We start from the raw sequence: 25,767 nt of genomic DNA on the forward strand, positions 1-25,767 counted from the left end.
TTATATTCTCTGGGCATTAGCTTTGGGGAAAAGCCTGCTATGCCAGTAATCAGGGTTATCAAAGGCAGAGTCAGTGGCTTCTAAACTACGTAAAGCTTTGAGGCGGGCATAGTGGACCTGGGGCCCACGGAGTACAGGCCCCTGGAAAGCTCTCATTTCTTCATACCCTTGCTCAGAGGCTGGGCAGGCACCCATGGCTGCATAGTCCCCCCCAGGGCCTCCTCCACCACGTCGCCGATTCATATATTCATAGTCCTCATCTGGAGTTGTGCTGGCGTTGGGCATGTTGGGCACGGGGTTGAGTGGGCAACTCTGTGTGCTGCCCAGGGAGGCACTGAGGTCTGATCCCACATCCATGTACTCATAACCCAGCTCCTCGAGGGAACTTGGCCTAGGAGGACGAGATGGACTGCACCTTCTCCTCCGGTTCATGTATTCATATTCCTCATCATCGTCGTCTTCTGTACCCAGAACAGAACTGAGACCCACTGAAGAAAGGGTGCCTTCCCGGGAGGAGGTACCTAGGGGTAGAGAAGAGAGGCTAGGTATGTGGTATTACTTCATGGTAATAGGCAGTGGGGAGTAGAAGGATGTTAGGAAAAAATGAATAGGGAAGGATATGCTCAGAGAAGACAAAAGGATTAAGAGGAGCCTGCAAAAGGAGGATTAGAGAAAGATTTGAGGAAAGCAGAGCAGAATCAGGCACCTTTGATGTGTGCATCTGGCATGACATAACCATTGACATCCTCTTCCTCTAACCCTGGTGGGGACTGTGGGGTGACAGGAGTAAGCAGGCTGTGGCGCTGGGAATGGTAGGCACTGTCTCCCCTTGGCCGTGGGCTCCGGCTCCGGCTCCTACACATAGACACCTTCTCTTGGAGCTCAGCCTCGGAGCCTGTCACATGGCCCTCCGATGATTCTGATGCCAGGCGTCCCCGTGGCATTGGGTGCAGAGAGGCTGGACGGGGGTACCGTTCATTGCCTCCAAAAACTGCGGACTCCTAAGGAGGAGAATAATATATGGTGATTTACACAGAAACGAGCGAAGAAGAGAAATTTGTCTAGAAAGAGATTGGGCTGTTCAGCACCTTCTGTTTTGTAGAACCCTGATCAAACGAGATTTCCAAAGTCTCCCCTGCTACTACCTACCAATCCTAAGGCACTGCCACCCAACCTCTTGGTATCCTCTTTTATTAATTAAAAAAAAAAATGTTTTATATTGGAGCCTAGTTGATTAACAATGTTATGTTAGTTTCAGGTGTACAACAAAGTTATATGTGCATCTATTCTTTTTCAAATTCTTTTCCCAACTAGGTTGTTACAGAATCTTGAAGCAGAGTTCTCTGCCCTATACAGTAGGTACTTGCTGGTTATCCACTTTAAGTATAGCATCTTGGCCTCCTCCTAAACAGACCTTACCTGGCCAACCTCCCCAAGATTTCCCTGGTTCATAGGCATATATCCAGATGATGGACTTACAAGGCTCTGGCTCTAGGATGAAAAGTGAGGAAGAGATTTAGATTAAGAGAGAAATCTGCTCACTAGAAAGGCCTTTGAGTAATTAATATGGACATCTGTGGAGTTCATGAGGGTGCAGGTGTACAGATGGCTTATAAAGTCTTAGGAAACTGGAAAGTGTCTTACCCCACGTGGTCGATTAAGTGTTCCAATTGGCAGGCTAAGGGCAGAGCCTAGTGTAGCTGCCGGATTCTCCTCTGCCTCCAACTCCAGGTCCAGGTCTAGTTCTGGCTCCAGCTCTACTTCCTCCAGTTCCTTGTTTGTCAGAGGCGGGGGCTCTGCCCCAGGGGTAGTTCCAGGCCCACTCTCTCTCTATGAAGCAGAGATTGTTAAGATAGATCCTGGCTCCAGCCAAGTTCCCCTTTCTCTAGATCTTGGCACCTCCAGGTCTCTACTCACCTTTATGACAAGATACCGTGGTGGGTCTCGGGCCATCCTGGTGAACTCATTGGCTAGTTCTTTAAAGGTCGGGCGAATGTTCGCATCAATCATCCAACCTGGGGATAAGATATAGGAAGCAGAGCCATAAGAGGGGAGTGAAATAGGGAGGGAAGTCACTTATAAAATAGCAATGCTTTGTTCCCTTGTCTTTGTGTGGAAAGCCTGACATCCAACAGCATCACAATAATGTGGAAAGTGTTTAATGTTTATTGGGCAGAGACCATCTGGGGCATGCACCGCTGTTCTGGGTATTTACTTTTCATCACAGAGCATTGTTTATCTGCACCCTTATTTTTCTTTTTTCTTCAGTTCAATGAAGCAATAATGAAGTAAAAATAAAAATAAAAAAGCTGAGATGAGCAGGTAACTCACACTTGACCATGACCATGTAGACATCAATGGTACAGATCTGGGGTTGTGCCAACCGCTCCCCCTTCTCCAGCAGGTCTGGTATTTCAGCCAGTCGCAGCCCTGCATAGGGCTCTGCCCCAAAGGTCATCAGCTCCCAAACTGTCACTCCTGGTATAGGAAGACATGACTAGTTGATGGCAAAATAGTAGACATGGGCATGCAGATTAAGGGAAGGCAGAACTTGATCTGACCCAGGATCTGAAGGGCTTAGAGATTCTAAGAAAGGGTCTCAAAAGGCAACTTTGGAATTTGGGCTATTAATCTTATGGTGGGCATCCAGATGGGCTGACCATAGCTCCAGACGTCACTCTGGTGTGTGTATTTCCCAAAATGGATACTCTCCAGGGCCATCCACTTCATTGGAGTCTGAGGGATCAAAGACAAAAGCATTACCAGCTGATTTCTACACATTGTCTTAGCATTTCTAAACCCAGGTTCTCCATTGTTCTTTCCTTTTTTGCTCTCTAAACTTTTATTTCTGGCATCTCCAGGTTCCTTTCCTTGAACTGCCCCTGCAGCATCTGATGGCCTCTGAAGGAGACCACAGAGCACTCGCTCCCTATCCCCATGCTTCAGTCCACGCCCACTCCTTACCCAGCCTTTGCATCACCTTACCTTGGCTTCATTGTACAGTAGCTGCTTATCATCAGGGGGCAGCAAGTCAGCAACCCCAAAATCTGCCACCTGAACCTGGCTAGGTGATTTTAGTAGCACATTTCGGGCAGCCAGGTTCCTATGCACCATGCCATGTTCCTCAAGGTAGTACATTCCCTGTAGGGAAGGAAGTTTTCTTAAAGTTGAAGAAATTGGTTCTCAATTGAGTCCCAGAATCACCTCAAACCCTCAGGCACCTGTCAACACTTCCAAGCCCCTGGGCCCCTCCCTGCAGGCCTGTAGGCAGTTCCCTCTTAAAACTCCTCCAGGCTCCTCGCACTCACTTTGGCAATTTGTACTCCCCAGTTGAGCAGCAGCTGTGGCCCCAGCGCCCCACGGTGTTGTCTCACGTGATCCAGCAGGGAGCCCAGAGGCAAGTACTGAGTGACGAGCTGCAGAGATGACCCTGGAGACAGTCCCAGCAGCCGTACAATGTGGGCATGGTCGAGGCTGCCGATGGCCAGCATGTGCTAAAAGACGTAACAAGAAAGGTCATCCTGGGAACAGACAGGTTCACATAAAACCAGACCAGGGCTCCCCCAACATTCAGGGACATCTCTGTGGCTAATATAGTACCTGCTAACACAAGACCGTGTTTCTACATAATTGTATCTAATAGCTATCCTCTCCTAGTGGCACACCGAACACCCTGCCTTCACTTACGTCTGTCACAGCTTGAAAACTTTGCCGTCCACTTTTGTCCTCAATGACTTTAATGCAGACTGGAATCTTGATTGATTCACCCTCAGGAATCCACACGCCCTGGGAAGTTTTGGGCAGGAGTCAGCCTAAGGTCATTCTTCCCAGGCTACTCCTTTCCCTGGACCTTTTTTTTTTCTTTTTCTAGTTTTATTGAGGTATAATTGACATATACCACTGTATATGTTTAAGATGTACAGCATAATGACTTGACTTACATGTATCATGAAAAGATTACCACAATAAGTTTAGTGAATATCCATCATCTGAGAGAGAAACAAAATTAAAGAAATAGAAGTTTTTTTCTTATGATGGGAAATCTTAACTTTTAGGAGGATTTACTTTCTTAACTACTTTCATATATAGCATACAGCAGCGTTAATTACATTTATCACATTTTACATCACTTAGTGGGCTTCCCGGGTGGCTCAGCGGTAAAGAATTCGCCTGTAATATAGGAACTGCAGGAGATGCGTTTTCAGTCCCTGAGTCAGGAAGATCCCCTGGAGCAGGGCATGGCAACCCGCTCCAGCATTCTTGCCTGGAAAATGCCATGGACAGCGGAACCTGGCAGGCTACAGTCCACGGGGTCGCAAAGAGTCAGACACAACTGAAGCAACTTAGCATGCACGCACATCACTTAGTACATATTTATCTTATAACTGTAAGTTTATACATTTTGACTGCCTTCATCCAATTCCTCCTCCTCCTACCCCAATGGAGAACCTGAGCTTCCCTGGTAGCTCAGAGGTTAAAGCATCTGCCTGCAATGCAGGAGAGCTGGGTTTGATTCCTGGGTTGGAAAGATCCCCTGGATGAAGGAAATGGCAACCCACTCCAGTATTCTTGCCTGGAAAACCCCATGGACAGAGGAGCCTGATGGGCTATACTCCATGGGGTAGCAAAGATTTGGACATGACTGAGCGACTTCACTTTCTTTCTTTTCTATCCCACCTCTACTTCTGGTAACCTCCAATCTCTCCAATCTGATCTCTTTTTTTCTGAGTTTGCTAGTTTTTGAAGTCTGACCTAGAACACTATTAAAAGGTATGGAATGAAAAGATCTTTCCCCGATCTCTCTCCTCCTTGCCCTAGATCCTTTCCCCACCTCCCCAATCTTCTTGTGGGCCACTCACTTTGTGCACAGTTCCAAAGATGCCGGAGCCCAGCACTTTAAGCTTCCTCAGCTCTGTTTCTTTGAAGACTCGGGCCAAGACTTTGTTAGCCTTTTCACTGGGATCCAGAGGCTCTACACTCTGCAGAACAGATGGGAAGGAGGTACTCAGGAAAGCCCACTCCCATGTCCATCTCCAGGCCCCTCGCCACAGGTGCCTGCCAAGAGCAGCAAAGCCTGAAGGGGTGGGAACAGGAGAAATGTCTCTAGTCTTAGAAAACATTTCAGGCCTATCGGAGCATAACAGACCTTGAGGACTGAGGAAGTTGTGTTCATGAGATCAGGAATCAAGAGGGTTAGGTTTTCCCTTTGATAGGGGGGTAGGGGAGAGGGTTGGTAATACTATCACGTTGATTAATTTTTCAAACTTTGAATTTTTTATTTTATATTGGAGTACAGCCAATCAACAATGTTGTGATAGTGTCAGGTGACCAGCGAAGGAGCTCAAGCCATGCCTTGAGTACTGTTATACATTTTCTGTTTTTCAAAGCATTTTCACAAATCCCCTTTTACCCTTACAGCCATCTTGTAAGGATGAGTGTTATTGTTTCCTCTGTATATGTGCATAAACAGGCAGAGAAGGAAGGTAACTTCTTCAAAGTCACATGGCAAATTAATGGCAAAATCAGGAGTTTCCCATTTCTCTGGGCAGAGTCCTTTCCGGGGGACCATACTACCTCCTTGAAGAAAGGGATCAAGGCTCTGGGGAAGGAAGAGGCTCTCCAAGGGTGATGGGATAGGGCACGTTTCCAGGGTAAGATAGACACTCACCTCACCCCGTTCCAGGTAGCGCCTCATAGCCCTCTTATTCTGAATCTGGCGTCCACGCCAGTAGAGAAAAGTGCTGCCCAGGATCAGGAAAGTCACTGCCAACCCGACTACCACTGTTAAGGCCATTGCCAGGTGGGTTTTGCTGCAGAACAGAGAAGCCCAGAATTATCCTGGGTCTACGCTACCTGTACAAATGTCATTTATACCTGTACTAAATGTATAGAACAAATCTTGGGCAAGAAGTTAACCTGCACATCTGCATATATCCTTGAGCAATGAAGGGGCTAACCTCAATCTCCACCCCAAGACCACTGCAAGTTAATTTTAGGAAGGGAAGGCCAGAAACCTGGATTCTTGTGTCCCTGAGTCCCATGATAGTAGCCTATATATAGAAGGCCAGAATGAATAGACTCAACTCTGCAGGAAGTAACTGCGCTTCCCCAAATATCCCCAGCTCCCTATACCTCTAAGCCCACCATACCTGATTAGTGGCAGCAGTTGGCCTAAACAGTCTTGTAGCTCTGGTCCCTTACACCTGGAGAAGAAAGTCAGCTCCTTAAATGGGAGCTTGGGAGACTCCCACTGGAGGCTCAGTTCCAACAGCCTCAACATATAACATTGTTTCAGACCCTTCCATGGCATCCAGTCCTGGAGTCCAAAGCATATCCCAAGACATGGCCCCATCTCTGGCCCAGCAACCCTCCCTGAGTCCCTCTGCTGAATGAAACTCCCCTGAGTTGAGGCTATTCCAGGTCTCTCAAATTGTGGTATCATTCTGAGCAGTTACTGAGTTTCCTTTTCTCCAGTCCTTCACTACGCAGCTGGGAGTGGTTCTTACATCATAGTTCCTTTCTGGTCTCCTCAAGCTCTACTTTCCCCCTAGTTCTGTGCTCCTACCCCTCCTCCAATACCCTTTAATTATCCCATCACTGACCCCTGAGTGCAGTTCTCATGACAGGGCCGACATTCATTCTGAGCATCTGGGTACTTGTAGATGGGGCCCTTGGCACCGAGGACTCCAAAGGGGCAGCTGTTCACACAGTGGGGCCCATCTCGAAAATGGGCACATTGGGCACAAGCATCAGAGCCCTGAGTGGAAGAGAGATGGTCAGGAAGTATGGGATCTCAAGATCAACTCCATACTCCCAACAAGAACTCACCCAGTCATTCGGTTTCCTCCGGCCTCAGGCCCTAGCATCATCTGGCCTCCCTGTGCCTCTCTAACGCCTTGAATTTTGGCCACAGCATTCCCTAGACCCTCCAGGGCAGCCCTGCCTCTCTCCCATAGAGATCCTGGTGCTGCTACTGTACCGAGCCATTGCATGTGACAGTGCCCTCCATGGGTTGGCATTCCTGGTGGCAGGAGAAACATTCAGCTTCATGGGCAAACTCACGAGGCTCCCTGTGGGGGTGGGGGGTGGGGCAGGACGTAAAGAAAGGGGAGTCACTTCCAAGGCCTGACCTGCCCTGATCCCCTAACCACAGGGCCTCCTACCTAATTCCCACCAAGGCACATGCAGAAAGTTGTCTAAAGGTTTTCAGGAGCCACCTGAACATCTTCCTCCCAGGGCCCAATCCCCCTACCCCTTCTTGACTCTCTCCTCTCACTGTACCCATTCAAGAAGTTGCAGTGGGTGACACAGACACCTCCTCGGCTGTAGTTCCGGCAAGATAGGCACTGGCCAGGGCCTGGGCCCCAGCATCCTCCAGAGCATAGTGGATCACACACTTTGCCCTCTGCCACTGGAAAGGAAGGGCTGGGTTAGGAGGAGCCTGAGGTCTCCTAACAAGCCTTTTCCTTACTCTTGCTCATTACTGCTGCTGCTGCTAAGTCATTTCAGTCGTGTCCGACTCTGTGCAACCCCATAGACGGTAGCCCACCAGGTTCCCCCGTCCCTAGGATTCTCCAGGCAAGAACACTTGCTCATTACTATTTCCAGTCTAATGTCCCCCTTTCCTTGGCTCCATCCCTCATCCATTCTCCCACTTGCAGGGCAGAGCAGTCCTTACACCCCTCTCCCACTTGACTCCCCCATCTATCTGTCCTGGGCCCTTTCCCTCACCGCAGTCTCTGCGGGGCCGATTATGCTTGATGTCCAGTCTCTCTTCTGAAGGCCCCCGAAGCAGCCTGGTCCAGTTCAGGGAATGGTGGTAGCAGAGCTGCCTGTTGGCACTGATGTAGATACGCCCAGCACTAATTTCTTTCAGGGATCGGAAGCCCAGAGACGTTACATTCAAGTTCTTCATGATCAACAGTGAGAAGCCCCGGCTGAGAGCAAGGAGACCAGATGAGAGGGGAGACCAGATGAGAGGGGAGACCACAGAGGAAAAACTGATCATGCTTTGGATTCATTTTCCTTCAACAAATTTGCTCTGAACTAGTCACTGAGAGGGACTTCCCCTCCTGTAGCCTGTGCCCCATCAAACTCCCACTGTATAAGTCGGTCAGTCATGTCCGACTCTTTGTCACCCCATGGACTATATAGCCCACCAGGCTCCTCTGTCCATGGGATTCTCCAGGCAAGAAAGCTGGAGTGGTTTGCCATGCCCTCCCAAGGGATCTTCCCAACCCAGGGATTGAACCCACATGACATCTCTGTCTCCTGCACTGGCAGGCAAATTCTTTACCACTAGTGCCATTTGGGAAGCAGGTGTGAGACCAGGCCTTATATTTCACTCAAGATGCCTAAGAAACAATTCTTTGCCTCCACACCTCATACTTACTTGTAGAGGCTTCGGCCCCCAATGGTCGTCAGGTTGGAAAAGACACTGAAGTTGTGCATGTGGGGAGGCCAGGATTGGATGTTCAGGTAACCTGAGGGGATGGAGAAGGCTGTATGAGTGGGGAGTCTCTTCCCTTCCCTTCTCAACTTCACCTGGTCCTTCCCCTGCTGCTTGGGACACAATTTTCTCAAGTGGTTACACTGCAGTTTGTACCAGTGGTTCATCTAGCCCTCTCAGAAAGGGTAGCCTCTTCCCCTTCCACTCACCTGTGATCTCCCGCACTGTCCGAAAGACATTGAGCTTCTCAGGGTCCAGAGCAGGGATCTTGTGCCAGGGGTCTCTGGGAAGAACAGTGATAAACAGTCAACAAAGTAGAAGCATAACCTAGTAGCAGTAAGCATGCCTAGTTTCCAAATACCATTCTTCATGAGAGCCAGCTTGAGCAAATCAAGAATAAGTGAACTGGTTAACTAGAATAATGATTGTAAGAGACAATGAAACATTGACTAAAACAAGTATCCACACAGATTAAACACACCAACACATAAATAAATAGGAAGGAAAGGCTCTGCCTAATACCAGAATGCCAACAAATTGGCATTTATTTGTGAGGGACAGGAAGGCCTGCAGGCTGCAGTCCATGGGGTCACAGAGAGTTGGATACAACTTAGCAAGTGATCAACACAACAACAATGGAGTTAGAAAATCATCATTTGGCAATTCTCATAAAAACTGGTTCAGGGGACCTCCTTAGTGGTGCACTGGCTAAGACTCCACACTTTCAATGCAGGGGGCCTGGGTTTGATCCCTGATCAGGGAACTAGATTCCACATGCCACAGCTAAGACCTGGCATAGCCCAATAAATATTTAAAACACAAAAAACTGCTTCAAGCAAGTATCTCCCCATAAGAAATTTAATTGAAAAGGGAAAATAACATTACTATAGAAAAGCTGGCAGACACCACCTTAACCAAATGGCCAGAGGCATCATCACCAGTAATGGGACAGATCAATATCACGTGCCTTCTTGATATGATGCACTGAGAATATGCCTGTAGTATCAAAAATGCCTAACTTGAGTGGGAGGGGACATAGGTAAACCTGTGGCTGATTCATGCTAATGTTTGGTAGAAACCAACATAATACTGTAAAGCAATTATCCTTCAATTAAAAATAAATTTTAAAAAGAGGTACAGATTTACAATTACAAAATAAGTCACAGAGAGGTAATATACAGCATAAGGAATATGGTTAATAATAATGTAATGATTTTATATGAGGACAGACGGTTACTAGACTTGTGGTGATATTATAGTGCATGTAAGTGTCAAATCACTAGGCTGTACACCTGAAATTAATGTAATATTGCATATCAACTATATTTCAATAAAAAATAATTATGTAAAAAAAATGCCTAACTTGAATCTAGGTGTGAGGAAAACTTTAGACAAACCGAAACTGAAGAACATTCTACCAATCACTTGACCTGTACTCCTCAACAGTGTCACGGACATGAACTGTTACAGATTAGAGGAGACTGAAGAGACAATGGATGTACACGTTTGATCCAGGACATCAGTAAAACAATTAAGAGAAATCTGATTAACATCTGTAAATTAGATAACATTTTGTATCAGTGCTAATTTCTTGATTTAAACAAATGTACTGTGGTTAAGTAAGAAAACGTTCTTGTTTTCAAGGAATACACCCTGAAATGTCACTGGGGTGAGAGGACACCATGTCTGGAAATTTACCTTCAAGTGGTTCAGAAAAACAAGAGCATATATAATGAGTGTGTGTGTGTGCGTGTGTGTGTTGTGTAGAGAGAGAAATGATAAAGCATATGGTACATTGGAGAAGGCGATGGCACCCCACTCCAGTACCCTTGCCTGGAAAATCCCAAGGACGGAGAAGCCTGGTATGCTACAGTCCATGGGGTCACAAAAAGTTGGACAGGACTGAGTGACTTCACTTTCCTTTCCTTTTTTTATGGTACACTGTTAACACTTGCTGCTGCTAAGTCGCTTCAGTCATGTCCGATTCTGTGCGACCCCATAGATGGCAGCCCACCAGGCTCCCCCGTCCCTGGGATTCTCCAGGCAAGAACACTGGAGTGGGTTGCCATTTCCTTCTCCAATGCATGAAAGTGAAAAGTGAAAGTGAAGTCGCTCAGTCGTGTCCGTGCAACCCCACGGACTGCAGCCTACCAGGCTCCTCCGCCCATGGGATTTTCTAGGCAAGGGTACTGGAGAGGGGTGCCGTTGGGGGATCTGAATAAAGAGCATATGGAAAATCTTTATACCATTTTTTGCAACTTTAGATATAATATTGTCCAAAGACAGGTGGTCCTAACGTTCTCTCTCTCTCTCTCTCTCTCTCACACACACTCACTGTAAACGCTGTCCTGTGGACTGGAATGTCCCTTGCTCTTTGTGGCTCCATACCAAGGAGCAGAACTAGGTGAAACAGCTGGAAGTCATGGGGAGACAGATTTGTATCCAACTTAAGAACATTTAGAAACCTTTAAGGAGGACACTCTGTCCCTGTCCCTTGCCATTCAGGTGGCTGGGTTGTTCAGGGGTGTCTGAGGGGATTCAAGCCCTGGGGGATTAAGCATTGCTAGGTCCTTTGTGATCTCTAAGATTTTATGATCTAACTTCCTGATCAGCTCCCCGTATGAAGGCTTGAACCAGTGCAATGAACTGTGAGGGGGTTGATGGGGTTGGGGATCAGAGGATGAAAACAGAATCTCTAACCCATTGAGGCCAGTGATAAGAAAGTCCAGGTTGCCCAGGATCTTGGTGCAGTTCACGAATCCATCAATGTTGCTCGAGTCCACAGTCTGGAAGCGACTCCCAGAGCCTGTCCCCTCACAGGCTGCAAACAGAAGAGGCTCAGTGTGGGGATGAGGGGTCGGGGCTGAGTAGTCTCAGGGGAAAGGGTGTCTCTTCACCAACTCCTTTCCATCTCTTACTCACCTTTCGGGCACAGACCCCCACAAGGTTCACATATCTTGAGTCCATTTTTATCTACTTCCATCTTGTCAGGAGGACAGGCCCTGACACAAGACGTTTGATCCACCACGAAGTTATCTAGGAAAGAGGAAAGAGATGAGGGACGAACACTGCCAACTACCAGCTGAACCGCCTCCCTCCTCATCTGCATGGATTTGCTCCAATTGACCACCGGAGGTTCCTTAAGTGCTGGATTCTAAGCATGGATTAGAAAGGCCCTTTGCTCTTTGGATCCCAAAAGCAGAACTAGAAGCAACTGGTGGAAGTCGTGGGGAAACAGATACGGGGAACAGGACATAGGGGCCATTTGTTAAGGGTGATGATGATCACAACCCATTGCCCTTTACACTCTCAATTAAACTCCCAACTTGATCCATTTCACCTCCTAAAATTGCATCTAGGGAATTTCCTGGCAGTACAGTGATTAGGACTCCGTGCTTTCACTGCTGAAGGCTTGAGTTCGATCCCTAGTCAGGACATGGCCAAAAAAAAGAAAAAATTTCACCTAAAACCCTGGTTAATATTGTGGGAGGAAGCACAACTTAAGGAGTAGAATGTGCTTACCCCTGGGGTAAGATATATAGCAGGAACCAGCCTGGCAACATGCCCAGGACTGCCACTCAAAATAATCACCACTGATTTAAAGTTTTATTTAGACTTCATTTATACCCTTGAAGTCGATAAAAGTCTTGCCACATTTTATTAGTGAAGTTGGAAGATGTATCATTTGTTTGTTGTTCTGTCCCCTCCCCCAATACTAAACTGTGAAATTTGATTTGTTTAAACTCTGGATGAATCATAGCTTAGTTTGCATGTCCAGCTAATTTGTTTCTATACATTTTCTTTGATTCTCTTTCTCCTTCTCTCAGGGTTTTTACCCAATATATATATATGTGTATATATATAGGTATACATAAATAGATCTTCCTAAAAGTTTTTTGAGGTGCAAGTTTCTCTGTTTTGTTTTTCTCTGTGATTTATGGACATGATGCTGAGATTCAATCACTACATAAAACATCCAGCTATGAAAACAAAACAGAAAACCCAAAGGACTGTTTTTTCCACCAGCTCCGGGGAAGCTATGTGTCAGTCGGATGCTGGTTTCAGAAAGATTCACTGTTCCTTCCATTCTCTGTTTCTCTCTTTCCTCTAGAAAGAAGTTGATCCTAGTGATTTCAGCCCATGAATTAAACAGGACAAAATAACAAATGTGTGGAATTCATATTTTTCTAAAGGGAACTTAAAAACTGCTGCTACATGTTACATACAAAATTGCTTTATACCACATGAACAGAAAATCCCAAGTTCAGTTTTGGTATTTTTCCTTCCTCTTTGTTTTCAGTCATATAGTACTTCCAAATTCAAAATGAGTAGAAAAGCTCTTTTGTATCAAACCATCTATGCAATAAATGTTATATTTTAAAAACAGCAGGTCGCTGGTCTCACACACACACACACACACACACACACAGAATAAGATTAAATAAAATCCTGTCAGGGACTTCCTTGGTGGTCCAATGGTTAAGGCTCTGTGCTTCCAGTGTAAGGGGCATGGGTTCAATCCCTGTTCGGGGAATTAAGATTCCACATGCTGTGCAGTGTGGCAAAAACAATATTAAAAAAATAAAATAGATAGGACTTCCCTGGTGGCACAGTGGAAGGGAACCTGCCTGCCAATCTAGGAGACACAGATTCAATCCCTTGTCTGGGAAGATCCCACATGCAGTGAAGCAACTAAGTCTATGTGCCACGACTACTGAGCCTGAGCTGTAGAGCCCACGAGCCACAGCTACTGAAGCCTTTATGCCTAGAGCCCGTGCTGCTCAACAAGAGAAGCCTCCACTACGAGAAGCCCACACATTGAAATTAAGAGAAGAACCCGGTTCACCGCAATAGAGAAAGCGGCGCAAAGCAACGAAGATCCAGCGCTACTATTCATAAATAAATAAATTTTTGCAAAAAACGGCTAAAAGAATAAAATCCTGGTTCCACTCCCATTGTTCCTTCCCTTCAGACACTTACGGGGACAGCTGGCTACACACACTCCTCCATACTGATACTTGGTATAGGGATTGGGTTCCAACTGGAAAGTTAGCTTGTTGTAGACTAGAGGCTGTGGACACTGGCGTACACAGGCCCCACTGTCATTGAAGAGTCGGCAGGCCTAGGAACACAGAAGGCTTATAAGACTCATGTTACATATGTACCCTAACTTCCTCCCCAAAGCCCACGTCCCATTTCAGAACAGTCAGGTGGTGGCAACGGTACGTACAAAGCAGTCTGTGTTCTGAGGGCCTGAGCAGCCCCCTGCACACTCGTCATGGCAGCACTGGTTGGGGTTGGGCCCAAAGCAGTGACCATTACACTGCGGTGCACAGATAGTCTTGGTTACTGTGGAAGGGGAGGAAGCACAGCTGTCAGGGCTTCTGGGACTGTGTTCTGAGGCTCTCCCTCACCCTCTTGCCCTCTAGGCTCATCCCCACCCTCCTGACAGAGTTGGATGGAAAAGGATAAGAAAGTGTACATGAGTTTGAAGTTTTTAAAATGAAGTAGACCCACATGTCTGACAGTCTTCTGGTCCAGGACCCCAGCATCGCCCCTTGCAGGCCTCATGACAGGGGGGACCTGATTGGGAGAGAAAAAGGCCGTCAAAAAGGCTTGCTCAAATCAACAGGGTATGATGTCAGCACACAGGCACCCAGTCCCGGGAAGCGAGGAGCCAGGGCGGTGTCCCTCCTTGCGCTCGCAGAGCAGGGCTGGGCTCAAGTGAACCTGTCAGCGAGGGGAGGAGCCGCGCCTCCACACCACCCACAGGGCGGCTGAGGGGAGGGCCTGGGGCACATGTCAGGCTCAGCCCAGTCTCAAGCCAGGAATTTGGTTCTTCTTGGCAAACTGAACTCAGTAGGAATATGTGCAAGTAAGTGGACAGGGAGTGGCAGCCTGCAGTTGGGGGTGGGTGGGCTCCAAGAAGGGAGAAGGCTGGAGTGGAAAGAGAAATGGATCTGGAGTCGAGACCTGGCTTCTCACTCAGCACAGAGCTCTTCAGCCCCTTCCCCTGGCACCCTGCTTCTGCAGTTCCGGTTCTAGGCAACCGACCTGCTTCCACTTGGCAAGCTCCTTGGGTTAGAGCCTGAGGTTTGTTCAAGGGAGACTGGGTTCAGATTAGGGACATACTGAGGAGCGGAAGGGAGTCACTCTGGTTGGGTGGGGGGCAGTCTTGATCATAGCCACTCACAGGTCTTGCCGTTGTTCTTCACTACTATCTCAGCATCTCGGTCCCGCACAATGTCCCTCCAGTCGATTGTGTCCATGTGACAAAGTTTCTCGTTCTTCTCAATGTAAACACCCCCTGACAGAATCTCTGAGGAAGGGAAGACCAGTGCCAGGGTCAAGGGCTAGTCAGGGGAGTCCCTCCTTTTCCCTCCCTCCCCACCAGTCTGACAGGCCACCCCAGTCAGAAGCAGGAGATGTGGGGTAGACAGATACATCCAATTAAGTCCAAACTGCAGACGCCTTACAAGAGAAGGAGCCAGGCTGAAACAAAGTCCTGCCTCCTCAGACACCTGTCCAGATCCGGTTGAGCCAGTGGGGGAGGGGAAGGGAAAGGAGAGAAGATCCCTGACTCAAGCCCACACCCACACCCCTGTGTGCCCTACCTGCCTGTTTTTCAGCTGACTGGGACAGGGAGAATTTTAGTACCCAGCCTGTAGCCCTCTGGCATAGGGGGGTTGGTTCTTGGGGGTGGGGAAGGGATTCCCATTCCCAGAGAAGGAGGGACATTAAGGTACACTGTACTGAAGTTAGAGGAATGGCTAACAGCTCTGGCTCCAACTTCAGCCCCACCAAGACATGAGGGCCCTCCCCCAGGGCAAGACGCCCCAGCTCCCTGTTAGGGCTGTCTCTCTATTGTTCAAGGAGGAGTGGACCTTTACACCTTAGTGATCAAGGTAGTGGGCGCCGTGAACAGGGCACTTAGAGGGAGCAGTCTGGGGCCATGGTCAAGGAGGCACCTGTCAGCGGGTGGGCTGAGGGCAGACCTGGAAGGAATCACTGGGAACTGACCAGTGAGCTGAGTAAGGCGGAGCTGGCGCAGAGCGTGGCTAGAGTTGGTGTTGTAGTTCAACATGACAAAGATGGCAAACTTTCCATCGTAGACCTGGGTCCCCCGCACCACTCGGAGGTTGGGCAGTGGCAGTGTAGAGAACTCGTTCATGGCCACGAGGACATAGCCGGTAACTTCTCGGATCCACTGTGACGGAGCAGATCGCATCGGTGAGAGGGACAAGAAATGGGGCAAGAAGTCTCAGTCCCCTTTCCCTCCCTAAGGCACTGAGGAACCTCTAACTCCCCTAACTCTTTCCAAGTCCTGTTTTGGAGTAGGGAATAGCAGGTGCCACATGATTCTACAAGTGAAGATGGGTTGCAGAAATGATTGAGAAATTCTAGGCTCCAAGCCTTTCCTTCCAAGGGCTCCTCATGCCAGGACGGTCTTTGCTTCCCTGCCTCACCTTTCCAGGTGCCCCTCAGTCCCTGGTGTAGAATCTACCCCACCCCTGCTCCTTCTCGTGGCCAGCCCTTGTGTATCCCCAGCTACAGCCACCAGTCCACAGGCCCTAGATCCCAATCACTGCCCCATAAACGCACAGGCTTGGATCTTAGAAACCACTGAGTTTTAGGAATGCTGAGCTCCATCCAGCGCCAGCACAGGGTAGCCCAGAGGAAGGAAACAGGCTTCAATACGGAGGACAAGGGGGAAGAACTTGAGACAGAAGGTCAGCGCTCTAACCTGCAGAAAGGAGAGGTCAGCGTTGTGTCCTGTGAGCACGATCTCCAGGTTCCCCATCACCACCTCACACTTCTCATAGAGCTTGTGCAGTGTCTGGTATTGGTTCTCAGCATCGCCAGTCACACTCAGCCCATTCAGAGTCCCAGGGCACACTGTTCCAAGTGGACGGGAGAGTGGCAGGGGGCTAGACATAAGTTTTCAGCCCCGTCCCTCCAAGACCACCCCCTTGGTCGCCCTCCTCTAGTAACACTCAATATGACCAGAAGGCAGCTGCCCCCAACCCTCAACCCTAGAGGCAGATACCAAGGCTAGACTGAGAGCTTTAACTTCCTCTTTTCCCAAAATCCCTTCACTATCCCCCTGAACAGGAAGGTGAAAAGATTTCCTTCTCCCACCTGGGCCTCCTCTGGGCCTCTTTTGGGTACTACTTTGGGTGCTAAGGAGTTAATCAAGGAGGATGTGGGGTTGTTTTCCTCTCCCTAAGAAGAAGTTAGAAATGGACCACAACTTGGTTACCCTCCTCTTCCCCGCCCCCCACTCCAACCGGGCACTTCTCTACCCCCATCCTGCCTCTCTAGGTCCTGGAATAAATATCTCTTTGGGGCAGCACACAGCCCCTATTGTGTCTACGGAGGGTGGGATGGGGGCAGAGGGTGGGGGCAGTGCCTGGGGCCACAGTCCGGCCCACAATGAGGCAATTCTATCTTGGAGGAGGGGGCTGCTCCACCCTGTCCCCAGACACCCTGTCCTCAGCAGCAACCCCCCTCCACCCTCAAGCCTTGGGTTCAGACCAGTGACCTCACTAGCGGGGGGCCTCTGGTGGTGGTGGTGATGGTGGTAGTTGGGGTCAATGTAAGCTTTGTCTTTCAAGCTGGAAGACAGGGAGCTGGTTGCCTACCCCGCACCCCTCCCTAAACTCTGGCTTCCCTCTCACTCCTTTCCTCATCCACACACATGCCAGCTCTCTCCGCATCACACTTTCCAGCCCTAGAGTATTTTTCAGCAAATACAGAGAAGTTGGATGGAAACAGGAGTCGACTGCCTCCAGTCTCAGCCTTCTACCCAATTTTATTGTCAGAGGAGATCCATTAAAAAGTCTTCCAAACATCGCTCACTCACTCAATCCTCACTCACTGTCAGTCTTGGAGGTTCACTTTACTTTGTAAATGTGGAAGAGAACATGGGGGCTTATGGTCAATCTTGGACCCTGAAGCCCTACCCTGTCTCTCCTCTGGCTCGGTGAAAGGCTGCAGGGGAACGGGTAGATACCACCTGTTCCAGCCACCCTTCCCTGAGGCGGTGGCAGCCTAGTGGGAGGCAGGAGTGGGAATGGAGAAAGGGAGGTGGGTGAGGCCCCAACTCCTCCTCCTGGATGCACCCCTAGTCTGACCACTCGACCTTTGAGGGGTTCCCATTCCCTATCACTCCCCATGAAGGGAAAAGGGTGAGCTAGACCCAGCAGAGGAGTAAACAGACACGAGCTCCCAGAGGTGCCTGGGAACCCTAGGGTCCTTGGGTTGAAAAGAAAACCACTAGGAGGCTGGTCGTTTCTGCAACAGCCCCACCCCAACTCCCTTCTTGCCAGGACACCCCCTCTTCCAAGTCAAGGCGCCAACCTTTCTCCCCAGATAAAGGAGGAGCCAAGATTTCTGCACAAGGAAGCAGGGTGTGTGTGTGTGTACACACGCACACACATTCGCACGCAAACACGTACGCAGCTCCCCTACTAGCCCGTTCCGTCCTTGGGTTTCCTTGTTAGGGAGTATTGCAGGTGGCCCCATCCTTCCCACCTGCCCGCATGCGTTTGTGCAGACTTTGTGTCGAGCTGGGGAGACTACAGTGTTAGAGGTCCCAGTCCCCTGCCACCCTGAGGGTAAAGTCCATATTACACAAACAAGAGCAAAGGGCTGGGCGGGAAACTATGAACAACACCTCTGAGGAGGAAGCAGGCATCTAGGGAAGGAGTGGAGGGGGAGGGGAATTCAAAAGTCCCTGCTATACCCAGCGACCAGGGGCACCGGGAGGGCCAGTGTCACGGGGCTCCCCTTTGGTAGAGAGCACTGGGGTGGGTCGCAACAAGAATCTCCAGCCCCTCCTCAGCCAGAGGCCTTCTCCCCCAAGTCCCCCGCCCCCATCACCGCCAGGACAAAGGGGCTATAGAAGGACTGAGACGGGGCCGGATGCCCAGAGGCTGCAGGAGCCAGATAAAGGGTAAAGAGACCCAACCATGCCTGCCTCCTGTCTCCCTCAGGGAAGGCGGCCAGGATCCAGGACTCCTGGGTTCCCAGCTGAAGATTCCAGGGGCCTGAGCGGAACAGTGAGACAGTCACTTTACTCCATCTCTCCCACTCCAATGCCCAGACCCCCGCCCTCTACCAGCTGGGAGTGTTCACATCCCAAGATCCCAGGGTCTAAATTTAGGCCCAGCAACTGTGAGGGAAGCACAGGTGTTTCTCCCACTCCCACCCTGGGGAAGGGGCCCTGACAGTGCCAAACCCCAAGCTGAGATCTGGGGGGGAGGGGAGGAAATCAACAGAACTCCTCCAATGCCAGCATCCCCAGCACCCCTCAGTTGTCCACCACCCCAGAGACACCCCAAAGAGGGGGGCTTAGCTGGCATGGGAGTGGGAGGAGGAACAGAGGGGTGATCTGACTCTTGTCTAGACGGTTGGAGACCGCCAGACAATAAACAGAATGGGAGTGGGGGTGAAGCTGGGTCTGAGAAGGACCCTCCCCATGATAGGGGGCTCAGAAGACAGGACAGGTGCCCTGTCAACCCTCAAGTTGGGGAGAGAAAAGGCTGAAATACAGCGCTGGAAATCCTTGACCCTATAGCTGGTGGTCCAGGGCTCTGTACATAGTAGGTGCTCAGTAAATATTGGTTAAATTGATCTGGGGCTTAAAAAAGTTTGGTCAAGTTGGAGACCAGCCAACTTTATTATTTTGAGAGAACGAGGGCAGTCAGCCTCTGCGTGGCCGCTCTCCCTGCTGTCCCTTGGACTTAGCCCCCAGGTTAATCTCCACTCTCCCCAGGGCAGGCCCACTCACGGAAGAGGAGGTGTCACTCCTGTTTTCCAACACTAGAGAACAACAACCTCTCCCCCTTCCACAGCTCCGCCCTGTCGGCAGAACAACGAAACTGGAGCTTGCTGAGCCCCAGGGGCCAAAGAGGTCTGGAGTAAACCGAGACGCCCACCTCCGTGTCCCGCTTCCTCCGTGTTCTCCACCTCCAATCACCCCCTCACGTTTACAGAATGGAGGTCCTAGTTCCCGTCCCTGCAGGGTCCTCAGAAGTGTGAATGGTTTCAGCATCCGCCGGAGAGACAAATCTGAGGGTCTGCGAGGTGCCCAGGAGGCGGTGGCCGGGGGGCAGGTCCCGGAATCGCGTCCCCGCCCGGACCACGCCGAGAACCCCATCCTGACGGTCCCCGGCCCAGGGGGTCCCAGCCGGAGGGGGCTTCACACCCCAGCCTCGCGCAGCCCAAGCTCCTGCCGCTGGCCTCCGGCAGCCCACGAATCCGGCTCGGAATCCCGGGTTCGGAGCCCGCCTGTGCTCCCGCGCCGCTTACCTGCCTGCGAATTGCCCACCTCGGAGCCCCGGGCCAGGCTGAGGAGGAAACCCAGCACCTGCAGAGCCCGGTTCACCTTCATGACTCCAGCGGAGGGTGAGGGGAACCCAGCCCAAGCCGGCCGGGAAGGGCCCTGGACTAGGACATCGAAGCGGAGCCACCTGAGCCGCCAGCGACCCCGGTAGCGGCGGCAGAGGAGGCTGCGAAGTGCAACCGGAGCCGGAGTCCGGGGCGGGATGGCAGGGGAGGAGTGGAGTCTGCGAGGGAGCGCAGGACGGAGCGCAGGGGGAGGGGGTGAGTCTCGGCCGCGCCCCCTCGGGCGCGAGGCTGGAGTAGCGATTGCCGGAGCTTCGGCGGCCCGCCCCGAGCTAGCGCGCCCCACGCCCAGTGGCCGGCAGCTTGGCCGCGCAGATCCTAAACGGCTCTCGCACTAATTATTCTCCCGGAGTCCAAGATTCCGAACGCCCCCAAATACTTCCAGAGGAGAAAGGTAATGGGGGTGGGGAGAGAACGCTCCAAAGCCCGACCCCCTGCGAGTTGGCCTCGCCCACTAACCAAATCACTCAACTCCCCTAGCCGGTTGGGTCACTTGGGGGAGTTTCTGTCTCAATGTGTTTGCCTGTGTGTGTGTGTGTTTGAGGGGGAGGGTGTTTTTGTCGCCTTGAACAGGCCACCTCAGTTTCCCCGGAAACCCCCTCGAAACCCCATAACTCATCCGCCCTGCCGAGGAACCCGAGCTCCAGAGGCCGCGTGAAATTGCACTGTCTCCGGCCGCTTCCTCCTCCAGACCCGGCGCCGGCCCGGCCTCTCCCGGGGATTTGGTAGGGGGGCGGGGGTGGCTACCAGCCTGGGAACAGACCCCGAAGCCCGCCTTTTCACTTCCACCCCGGGAGGGGCTCCCGCACCTGTCGCTGTCCCCTCTGCTGCCCCCCACGGCCGCCTGGGAGAACAGCTGCCTCCCCTTGCACACTGGAGTCGGACCGCGCCGTCGGGGCGGCCGCCTTCCCCACCACAGAAGTTCACTTTCCCAGGCCTTCCGGGCCTGGGGTCTTCCTGGAAAGGAGGAGGAGGGGGACGCGGAGAGGGCCCTAGAGACTGCGTTCCCGAAAGGTATGAACCCAGGGCACCAGCTCCCGGATCCTAGCCAGAGGCGCTGCTGACCACCACGAGGGGATGCCCCAAACCCAGGCCGACACCAAATGGATCGGATGGGCACTTCCTGGTGCCCAGCCGGCGGCAGTGAGGCCTCACACGGTGTGGCATTCCGGATCTTGCCCTGAAAGCCTAATTATTTTCCCCAGAGTTTCAAGCCTGAAGACTTCAAGAACAGTTGAGCTTTGAATAAGAAAAATTCCACCTCTCACTCTGAGCCAAGAGTACTGGCTAAAATTCTTTAAACTTGCTTTGCACCCTGGAGGGCCCGTTCTGTGATTGGAGGCTACCTTTGCCCTCTGAGTGTTGACCTTGTCCTGACCACTTACTTAACAGTCATGATAGTAATAGCGACATTAACATATACATTAGTATACAAGATCGCTTGCAAGCACTTTCTCAAACTTAGAGAATGTTTCACTTAATATAAAAATTATGTGAATTAGGTGACATCACTCTCAGTTTTACAGAACTGGAAACGTGGGACTACTCCAAGATCATCCACCCGGTGACAGTGCTGAGATGTTCAGGTGATCAGAAGGAGGGGATCAGGTTTTTGCCTAGGACTTCTTGGGTTACAAGCTCTAGATTGGAGCTTCATCTGTTCAGAATCAAACTCCTATCAGATAATTGAGCTATTACCACTTAAGAGGCCTTTCATTTGATCACTCATGCATTTCAACCTAGTGTTCAAGGCTCTCATTTCGAAGGAGGAACCCTTCCCTAGTTTCTTTGTTTGTAGAGCAGTCATATTTACTAAAGATTGTTGTCTGTATTTACTAAGAAAAGGCAGGGAGATCTTCATTACTGAATGCTAGCTGTATTTATCTTATTATTATATCTTATGTATTATGTATTCATATATCTTATGTATCTTATGTAGCTGTATGTATTATTATCACCAACCCTAATCCTTCCCTCCCCAACTAGATATATCCAGGTGTGCTTGCTGGTATTTATTCTTCAGTATGCTATGCTAAATATCAGGGATGTAAGCACTGGAAATACCTGACAAGTAAGGGGCCATCTCTGTTGGGTGCTGTGCTGACCCAATAAATGAACCAATGGAGACTTTATTTACCAACACTCTCTGCAGTTAGCAGTTATCCAGCATCCCTTTATTTTTCCTTACTCTTAGCTGATAACTTTGGTTCTTATTTTACTGTGAAAGTAATCAAAACATCCTTAGGACTTCCCCGGTGGTCCAGGGAAGAATCCACCTTCCAATACAGGGAACACAGGTTCAATTCCCTGGTCAGGGAACTAAGATCCCATATGCCACAATATTTTAAAAAATAGTAATAATAATAAAGGACTTCCTGGTGATCCAGTGGTTAAGAATCTGCTTGCCAATGCAGGGAACACAGGTTTGATCCCTGGTCCGGGAAGATTCCATGTGACTCGAGGCAACTGAACCCTTGCACCACAACTGCTGTGAGCCTTCATGCTCTAGAGCCTGTGCTCAAAAAGAGAAGCCACTGCGATGAGAAACCAGTGCACTTCAACTAGAGCAGCCCATGCTCACCCCAACTAGAGACAGCCTGCATGAAGCAACAAGACCCAGCACAGACAAAAACAAATAAATAAAATTTTAAAAGGAAAACATCCTTATCTACCAGCATCCTCGCTTAGGTACTCTGACTTCCATCATATTAAAATGAATTATCTTTGTTGCTAGTTAAGCCAGCTGTCCGGCTTCCACGGTGGCTCAGACGGTGAAGAATTCACCTGCAATGCAGGAGACTGGGGTTTGATCCCTGCGACAGGAATATCCCCTGGAGAAGGGAATGGCAACCCACTCCAGTATTCTTGCCTGGAGAATTCCATGGGCAGAGGAGCCTGGTGGGCTACAGTCCATGGGGTCACAAAGAGTAGGATATGACTGAGCAACTAAGCACACAGCACAAGCCAGCTGTCGTCCTCCCATTCCTATCCCCCACCCCTGCCCTCTTGTCCTATACCTCAGTCTTCTTGTCTTTCTCCTGTATTATCAATATTTCTCTCTACTGGGTAATTTTTTTATTTTTTCAATTTGGCTGCCTCCTGTCTTAGTTGCAGCCTGCTAGGGCTGGAGGCACTCGGGCTTAGTTGTCCTGCCCTGGAATCTTAGTTCCCCAACCAGGGATCCAGCATGTGTCCCCTGCATTGCAAGGTGGAGTCTTAACCACTGGACCTCCGGAGAAGTCCAAAATGGGCCTTTTTATAAAGTTATTTTTTAGGAGAGAAAACTTCAGAGGAGATATTTTACATACAGAATCCTTTGAACTGGGCCTTGTCAAATAAATATTTAGTAGAGGTAAAAGCTATATGCCAAGTACGTTTCACTTAACGTAAAGCCTTGGCAAGACTAATTAATACAGAAAGAAACAAATAAAACTGCACATACACAATTACAACTAATAAGAACATGAAAAAGATTTCTGGGGGCTTCCCTGGGAGTCCAGTGGTTAAGAATCCACTTTCCAATACAAGGAACATGAGTTCAATCCCTGATTGGGGAATTAAGATCCCATCGGATGTGGAGCAACTAAGCTCACATGGCACAACTAGAGAAGCCCAGGTGCTGCAGCGAAGACCCAGTACAACCAAAAAAACAAAACAAAACCCTGCACAATTCTTTTTCTAGTTTCTGAAAAGCTTGCATAAAAGTAGCAAGAAACTATTTTTGAAGGTCAGTAGAACATATCTGTAAAATCATCTGGGTCAAAAGTTTTGGTAGGGAAGTCTTTTAAAATTTTTCAAAAAATATTTCTTTATCTGGCTTTGATGGGTCTTAGCTGCCGCAAGGGAGAAGGCAATGGCAACCCACTGTAGTACTCTTGCCTGGAAAATCCCATGGGCGGAGGAGCCTGGTAGGCTGCAGTCCATGGGGTCACTAACAGTCGGACACGACTGAGCGACTTCACTTTCACTTTTCACTTTCATGCATTGGAGAAGGAAATGGCAACCCACTCCAGTATTCTTGCCTGGAGAATCCCAGGGACGGGGGAGCCTGGTGGGCTGCCATCTATGGGGTCGCACAGAGTTGGACACAACTGAAGCGATTTAGCAGCAACAGCAGCAGCAGTTGCCGCAAGGCAGGATCCTCGATCTTTGTACACCAGGCAAGATATTTGTTGTGGCTTGCAAACTCTTAGTAGTGACATGTGGGATCTAGTTCCTTGAACCAGGGATCGAACCTGGGGCCCCTGTATTGGGAGCACCAAGTCTTAGCTCAGGCACCACTGGGGAAGTCCCAGTGAAAGTCTTTGATTAACATTTTACTTATTTATTTATTTTTAAACTTTGTTTTGTTTGTTTGTTTAAGGCCACTTTGGGCCCTCTGCAGTGAAAGCATGGAGTCCTAACCACTGGATGGCCAGGGAAGTCCATTTTGCTATTTGTATTTTCCCAGAAATTTCCACATTTCGTCTAGGCTTATAAATTAACTAGTGTACGGTTGTTAATACTATTGTACTGTTTTATTTCGTTTCTGGCCACATGGCACGTGGGACTTTACCCCAACAAGCGATGGAACTATCACCCCCTGCAGTGGAAGCACAGAGTCTTCAGCACTGGACCTCCAGGAAAGTCCAATATTGTTATTATTTTTTTCTAATCTGTTGAAGGAGCTTCTGAGTTGGAGAACATGTGGAGATGCGGGGACAATGGTACCTGGAAAGGGGATGGAAACTCCCACATACTTTGCCCTTTACATCTCTTCCATTAGGCTGATCCCTGAGTTGTATCCTTTTATAATAAACCAATAATCTAGTGAAGAAAATTTTAAAAACCTGTTGTGTCAAAATAAATTCTTAATGGCTTAAAGACTTAAACATAAGATATAAAACTATAAAACTCCTAGAAGAAAACACAGGCAAAGCATTCTCTGACATAAATTTACCAATGTTTTCTTAGCTTAGTCTCCCAAGGGAATAGAAATAAAGCCAAAAATAAACAAATGGTACCTAATCAAACGTATAAGCTTTTGCATAGCAAAGGAAACTATAAACGAAACACAAAGACAACCTATAGACTGAGAGAAACATTTGCAAATGATACTACTGGCATGGGCTTAATTTCCAAAATATACCAACAGCTCTTATAATTCAATAACAAACAACTCAATCAGAAAATGGGCAGAAGATTAAAATTTTTTTTGGCCACACCACATGGCTTGTAGTCCTAAACACTGGACTGCCAGGGAATTCCCCAGAAGACCCAAATAGACATTTCTCCAAAGAAAACATGTAGATGGCCAATAGGCACATGAAAAAATGCTCATCATTGCTAATTATTAGAGAAATGCAAATCAAAACAATGAGGTGCCATGTTCCACCAGACAGAATGACCATTTTTTTAAGAAGTCTACAAACAATCTATGCTGGAAAGGGTGTGGAGAAAATGGAACCCTCCCACACTGTTGGTGGGAATGTAAGATGATGCAGCCACTATGAAAAACAGTATGAAGGTTCCTCAGAAAACTAGAGTTGCCATATGACCCAGCAATCCCACTCCTCTGGGAATTTACCTGGACAAAACTATAATTCAGAAAGATGGGTGCACCCCTATGTTCATAGCAATACTATTTACAATAGCCAAGACATGGAAATAAAAATGTCCATTGACAGATGAATGGGTAAAGAAAATGTGGTCTATATATATATATAGCGACCCCATGGATTGTAGCCCACTAGGCTCCTCTGTCCATGGGATTTCCCAGCAAGAATACTGGAGTGGGTTGCCATCTCCTTCATATATATATATATATACATATATATATATACACATATATATATACACATATATATTATATATACACACGCATATATATATACAGACACACACACACACAATGGAATATAGGCCATTAA

General features: G+C 49.0%; 1 protein-coding gene across 1 annotated transcript; it reads right to left on the reverse strand.

Moving 5' to 3' along the window:
* ERBB3 (erb-b2 receptor tyrosine kinase 3) lies at nucleotides 1-19,844 on the reverse strand. The gene is made up of 28 exons (XM_052639561.1): nucleotides 19,763-19,844; nucleotides 16,194-16,345; nucleotides 15,470-15,656; nucleotides 14,643-14,768; nucleotides 13,967-14,032; nucleotides 13,680-13,798; nucleotides 13,430-13,571; nucleotides 11,372-11,485; nucleotides 11,150-11,270; nucleotides 8,659-8,732; nucleotides 8,393-8,483; nucleotides 7,732-7,937; nucleotides 7,282-7,411; nucleotides 6,980-7,070; nucleotides 6,603-6,757; nucleotides 6,150-6,203; nucleotides 5,669-5,810; nucleotides 4,860-4,979; nucleotides 3,688-3,786; nucleotides 3,309-3,494; nucleotides 2,986-3,141; nucleotides 2,661-2,736; nucleotides 2,332-2,478; nucleotides 1,918-2,015; nucleotides 1,645-1,830; nucleotides 1,420-1,491; nucleotides 707-1,001; nucleotides 1-521 (listed from the first exon to the last, which is right to left on the reverse strand). Exons 1-28 carry the CDS (start codon nucleotides 19,842-19,844, stop codon nucleotides 1-3), a joined length of 4,008 nt encoding a protein of 1,335 aa, XP_052495521.1.
* Between the last annotated feature and the right edge of the window lie 5,923 nt (nucleotides 19,845-25,767).

This window comes from Budorcas taxicolor, chromosome 5, assembly GCF_023091745.1.
Source record: "Budorcas taxicolor isolate Tak-1 chromosome 5, Takin1.1, whole genome shotgun sequence".
In the NCBI taxonomy this organism is placed as follows: Eukaryota; Metazoa; Chordata; class Mammalia; order Artiodactyla; family Bovidae; genus Budorcas; species Budorcas taxicolor.

What these genes read in the sequence shown, in the direction of transcription:
- ERBB3 (XM_052639561.1), bottom strand. Translation starts at nt 19,844, where the DNA reads ATGAAGGTGAACCGGGCTCTGCAGGTGCTGGGTTTCCTCCTCAGCCTG. An exon ending in GGGGGCCGAAGCCTCTACAA is followed by an intron (nt 7,938 to 8,392) that starts GTAAGTATGAGG and finishes CCTTGCTCTCAG; the next exon opens with CCGGGGCTTCTCACTGTTGA. An exon ending in TCTTTGGAACTGTGCACAAA is followed by an intron (nt 3,787 to 4,859) that starts GTGAGTGGCCCA and finishes AAAACTTCCCAG; the next exon opens with GGCGTGTGGATTCCTGAGGG.